The following is a 6,408-nucleotide window of genomic DNA, read 5'->3' on the forward strand; positions in this document are numbered from 1 at the left end:
AATTAGGCAATTATTCGTCTTTGCTTCGTCATTGTTTACAAAATAGGCGAGCAAAGAGGGGTAGATGTAATACCCTAATTTTATCTAGAGACCAAATTTGCAATTGTACCATTTGCAACTTTGAGGGGCATAAAATCCAAGAAAAAAACAAATAAACCCTCGTCCCCCTTTGTAAGTTTAGAAACAACAAATAAAAAAAGGCTACCCCGATTTTGTATGTTAAAAAAACCAAATACTCAATCATCATATATCTATTCCAACCTCTCTTCTTGTTTTCTCTTGCTATTTTTGTCTTTCACTATAACCATGTTATTGAGAAACAATATAACATTTTTTTTCTTCATTTTTATCTGTTTTCTCATCTGGGTTTTAACACTTTCCATTTCCAGATCATAGCTTTCTTAAAGTTTGACACTTTCATTCATTTTACATGTATTTAACTTTCTCAACTTAAAAGTGAAAAAAAAAGAATAAATTTTAGGTGAGATTGCTTCGTTTTGAACATATTCAAAGGGATGGGTTTCTTGGTTAATATTCATATTAACTTTGGTCCATTTAAGTATGAGTTTGGTCGCTTGGGGCTCGGTTAAGCTCCGACGGCGACAGGTGACAATTGTTTTTTTGGGGTTTTAGATCGAGCCAAAAAAGAGAAAAAAAAGGAGGTTATAGTCGTTTCTTTTATTCTAATCATTGCTGATTTATTTATTTATTTATTGTTTCTCATATTTGATTCGACCTTATGGTGACACGATCCGGGATACGATCCACATTATTATGGTCTAGACTCTTCTAACCGCTAACTTTTCTAACTTACTAACTTTTATTTTTATTGTTTTTACTAACTTACTAACATTTTATTTTATTGCACAAACTAACCCGCTAATTTTCTAACATTCGAATATTTAACGACCTTACGGTGACTTGCCCTGGGGTACAACCTGCTTTATTTATGGCCTGGGTTAAACGATTAAAAACAACCCCTAACTTTTAAATTTATGCAATTTATTTTTTTATTTTTTCCAGCACTTTAAATTTCAATATTTTTATTTTTCTGCACTTTAATTTCCATGCATTTTATTTCAATCCTTTTAAGTTCCATCATTTAATTTTTTGTATTTTCATTTAAGCATTTTAACTTGCACCTCATTTTATTTTAGTCACTAATATTGCATGTTGTATATTTATTCCTAATGCCTATACTTTTCATTGTTTACGTTTCAACCTTATTTATTTATCCTCTTATTTGACTGGTATTTTAATCTTGGTTGTTGGTTTATAGAGTTTGCATGTTGGTACTTTGTTTACGATAGTAGGCTACCGATGTTTGACTCGTATTTTAGATTCGAAATCGAACTTGGTCATCTTTATTATTGTTACCCTTTTATGCACATATTTCATATCTATATTATTATTCAAACTTTATTTTTTTCTATAAATCATCATTTTTATATATAGAAAATATAAATTTTGTTGTGAGGGAGATCTATGAAGACGTCTCTCCAACTACAAGGGAAAGTGTCTTTCTAAGATTTTTCGCACAAAAAATTATTTTTTGTATTCGATAGTCTTCTTTTTTGTTTTATTTTTATCTTATTATTTTATTTTATTTTATCTCGTTCTATTTTTATTATATTTTTATTTTTATCTTTGATATAAATAAAATGTAAGGCAATGTCTTTCTGTGAGGCGAATCTATGGAAAAGTCTCATAACTATAAAGGAAGTGCATTCCCGAGAATTGTTCACACAAAAAGCATTCTTTATCTAAGCGTTTCTAAAAAATTAATATAATACTATACTCTTTTAAATTATATTATCCATAAAATTGAAGAAACATCATTTTGTGAGGGAAATTCATGAAAAAGTCTCCTAACTGTAAAGGAATTGCATTTTCAAGGATTATTTGTACAAAATGATGTGATTTTACTCATGACAATATTTGTAGTCTTTCGAGTTGAATAATAAGTTGAACTCTATAAAATATATTTGTTCTCTTTAATTTTTTATAGCCATTACATTTATTATTTGTCATCATATTCTTATTTGGAAGAGCAACGTTGTTTTTAGTTTTTTTTTAAATTGACATTTTTTAAATAAATTCAAACGAATAGAAGAATCATAATTTAAATATATATTCGAGTTTGTAATTTCCCAACATTTAGGCATCATATAATTGTTTAGGTAGCAAACTTGGGCTTTGTGGGGGTGCTCACCCTTCCTCACACGTAATCGATTCCCGAACTCTTAAAAATGAATTTTTGGTAAAACGCAGACAATTTTTTTGTGTTTTAATGATTTTTCTGAACTCATTAAAATGATATTTTAGGTATTCAACCTACCTAACTTAAAGGTTGATGGCGACTCCAAAATAAAATTGCTTCAAACCTAAATTTCATCGTCTTTCTCCGAATTAATTTTTTAAGTCTAAAAAATCCTCGAGGTAGACGTTATGACACATATTATTAAAAACTAAAAAAAGGAAAATAACTATATAATATAAAAATAATCGACAAATGTGAAGCATTAACGATCGACAACCAACACTAAAATTGACAGCGTGTCTAGCCAAGCAAAATTAACAGAAAGTAGAAAAGGGAGAGCAGCGCAACGTTAAAAAGACCTTTCGATAAAAAAAAAGACCTTAGGAAAAACCCTTGTGTATTAGAATTTTGCTCAATTTCATATAATTTCACTTCTCTAAACTTATTGATAAAAACATATTCGAATTTTTTTGATAAAAAATACAAATACCCAACACGTTATCGTCCCTAACTTTTAAATTTTAAACATTAACAAGTGAGAAAAACATGCATGCATGGTTCCATCAGGGATTCAAATAACTGTCTAGCGGTAATAACGGACTGCTATTCCGCTATTTTTTCATTATTTGAATTTAAAAAAAGTTTTTTATTAAAAAAATCAACACATATAGAAAAAAATTCACGACCGTAATACTCACAATGACCGCAATAACATCTATTATATCTGTAATCGTGATAAGCACAACTGAAAATGCGGCAGTAACCACAATTTAAAGATCCCTGGGTTCCATTAAGACAAAAGCATAGCCGGGGAAGTGGTCCTCGTCTTAAACTCTTAACTAACGATACTGCCACTTATCCTTTGAATCCAATTGCGTATGGTTAGGGCATTGCTTCCTCCACATGCATTTCTTACAACATTATCGAACTAACCTACTATGTTACGTACCACAAATTCGTGTTTGGTTGTTGAGAAACATGCTCCGCTCATACTCACTGGCAAATTATGTACTTATATAGTTTCTCTCTTTTATAAGTTTTCTTTTCTTCTCTTTCCATTATTATTTGGAGCCTAATCTTTATTTCTTAATTACATTGTTATTTGTTTCCGTCGTAAAATCGAATCGAATAAAAAATTATCGGAATTTAGAATATTTTACCGTCCTAAAATGAATTGTGATGAATCTCTTGATCTTCATGTCAAATCCCATTTTGAACACATCTTGAGGATGGCATGTGCTGGTCTTAATAAACTTTTTCCCACCATTCTCAAGTGAGAAAATTGAATATTCTTTTCTGGGTTTTCTCCATTCTTTTTTTCTTTTCTCTTCTTTTGGTATGGGAGTACTCGATGGAATGGCAATGAAGTCAACTTTAGTGGCCAGTCTCTTGTTGTCCCATTTCATCAACCCAAAGGAATCCATTGTTGCTCACTTAACTTTTTGAACTTTTTTTTTATTTCATTTTTCCTCTGCTGCAAAAGTTAGTGTGGATTTTTCTTGATATCATGTCTGATCCTGCTGTATTTGACCTCTGAGATTCCTTAATAGACCCTACTTGTCTGCAAACAGTCTACGAAATTTAGGTCGTGGTAATAAGTTCGATATCTCTTTGATACTAATATAATTCTATGTTGTTTGTCCTATCACAACAAATCAAGAAATGATAAGGGAAAATCCTTGAGATTCCACCTGTTTGATGATGATGAATTGGTGCAGCACAAGTACAAGGTCAAGACAGACAGTTTATGCAACTCCAAGTGTTGGCTTTGGCATGTTGTCAAAGCATCGGCTGTCCCTTTTGTCGAACTGTTTTCAAAGGTCCATGTTCAATGTGATGGCCAGGGAATATGTCCAAGAAAATAGAAGCATCGATGATGTGACGACGGTCGGTTAGAAGCGATGCAAACGGTCTATGTTCGTTAGAGAAACGAGCAATGTTACGATAAATGTGAACCCGGAGTTTAATTCGGTTTATGTGAGTGCCGAGTCATAGAATAGATTTGAAGCTCGAATTTGAACGCATGTGAAGAGATGATGAAGGTTTTTTAGTTTGTGGCTCTAAAGGGGAATAGTTTGTGTTGGGATGTTGAGGCCATGTGCTTCAGCTAGTTTTAATTTTTAAAAATAAAGCAAAGAGTTTTCACTTTCCCTTGTATAGTGGGAGAAGATTGGTGTTGGCTTTTCCCTTTCGACTTTAACCCGACTTAACTTTAATATAACCGAGACTCGTGTAGCTATCGAATACGAAGATGTTTCTTAACAAAGAAAGAAATAGTTACTCAAATAAAATAAATGAGAAAATGAGATTGCAAGTTACAACACGAAGCCATTAACAATGGCTTCATTACTTTTCAACCTCGTAGTTTCAAACACCGGTAGTTCCTCTCTGTACCTTCCGATTCTGATGAGATGATCCAACTCGAAAAGATCCGAACTCGAATAACTCAGTGCATCGTCTTCTTCATCTTCGTCGTCATACTCTTCGATAAACCCTCTCAAATCCATTTTCCTAATGCCCCTTCTTTGATAGCTCGTCACATAATCAATTGCTTTACTGCTAACTGCCGATTCTTTTTTCTTCAGCTCCTCAGTTCTTGAAGAAACTTTAAGATTCTTTTGAACAGTTGAGGACATTAATCTGGGATCTTCTTCATAAATGCATTTATGGCCACAAGGTCTGCAATCTTCATCGAAAATGACATTAACTGGGCAAAATTTAACTGACCTTTTAATACCCTTAAGTCCATTACTGTACTTGTTATTATTACCACTTGAAGAAGGTGTTTCGCTCAAACAAGGCCTGGAGAATGAAGAGGGTGATGAAGCTGTCGATTTCGATTTTCGATGAAATTCGACATCGCCAGAAACACAATTAGAGCACATCTTCACTTTCTTGGCATTGGCATTGAAGATGGAGTTTAAGAAGCTGGTGATACGACCGCCGGGGGAAATCGGTTGCTTAACTTTCTTCAATTCACCATAGATTTTCAATGCTTTCAGCTTGGTCTTTGTGAGCCCTCCGCCAATTTCTCCCTTGGCCTTTTCTCGCTCCTCGTCGTCGTCGGGCCGCCTGCATTTATAGTACTTAACCGGCTTCGATCTTCTCGATTTCTCTCTATAACCCGACTCGGCTTCGGACGAGGACGAGAAGACTCCACCGTTGCTTGAATCCGATGAGCTCGAAGTCGAGTTGAAATGAACTGCCGATCGATGATCGATAGCACGTTTAAGACTCGAAGCCTTCCGACCACCTTCCATGGGAGCACCGGTGCTCTGTTTCTTAACAGGGTTTGCACTCGTTTTCTCCCCGTGATGGCACAATGTCGGCTCGTTTCCGTCGATGGATCGATAAATGGCATCAAGAAGGATTGAAGAGAAAGAAGGGGTTCTTCTTCTATGAGGAACTTTAGTATTATCCACCATGGAACTCTGTCTTCTATGCATGGTGTGTTCTTTCTTCTGCATACAACAGGACTAAAGGAGGAGAATTAAAGAAGAGGGACAGGAAATGGCTAATTTAAAGCTTTGATGTCTACTTAGAGAGTGCCAAAAGCTGCAAAGACACAGATCAAGTAGAAACATGCAAGCAGATCATGTGAAACACACACAGAAAGGGAATACAAATGATAGAATATTCATCAATATGAACTGGACTGTTTAGTTTAGTTTAGAGCCGGTATATATAATATTTTTATGTATAATTTTTTGTTTTCCATTTGTGTACGGAACTGAATAGTGAGCAAGGCATCAACAACTGGATTTTTATCTATAAACTATTTTAATATTGATCCCTCCCATATGGGTTTTCTCGAGTTAGGGAGGTCTCATATTTGCTGACTTTGTGTGTAGAGAAAAAATTCAGACCTGACACATTTTGATTTGGTCTAATTTTATAGAATTATTTTTAAATTTTAGATTTAAATCTAATTGAGTTTTCCCCCCTTACAGTTAGGTAAAACGCCTAATCTACTTCTTCCTTTCTGGTATCCATAGCCACCGCTCGAGGAGGCTCTTGGAAGACATGCAATCCCCGGGTCAGATTCCAAGCGTCCGTCTGCAACCTTATTCCCATTTCGGTTCACTTTCTTTATCTCTACCTGCTAATCTCTGTTTAGGTCATCTTCGATGCGGTGAATGATGGTAAGA

At 34.3% G+C, this 6,408-nt stretch overlaps 1 protein-coding gene across 1 annotated transcript; it reads right to left on the bottom strand.

Moving 5' to 3' along the window:
• Positions 1-4,575: 4,575 nt before the first annotated feature.
• On the bottom strand, positions 4,576-5,894 carry LOC120180055 (protein BIG GRAIN 1-like C). Its single transcript, XM_039185484.1, has one exon. It carries the CDS (start codon positions 5,725-5,727, stop codon positions 4,576-4,578), a length of 1,152 nt encoding a protein of 383 aa, XP_039041415.1. The 5' UTR covers positions 5,728-5,894.
• Positions 5,895-6,408: the final 514 nt, after the last annotated feature.

This window comes from Hibiscus syriacus, unplaced genomic scaffold, assembly GCF_006381635.1.
Source record: "Hibiscus syriacus cultivar Baekdansim isolate YM2019G1 unplaced genomic scaffold, ASM638163v2 tig00112488_pilon, whole genome shotgun sequence".
Lineage (NCBI taxonomy): Eukaryota > Viridiplantae > Streptophyta > Magnoliopsida > Malvales > Malvaceae > Hibiscus > Hibiscus syriacus.

Bases quoted from the DNA above. Each gene is read 5' to 3' on its own strand.
- LOC120180055 (XM_039185484.1), bottom strand. From the start codon at position 5,727: ATGCAGAAGAAAGAACACACCATGCATAGAAGACAGAGTTCCATGGTG.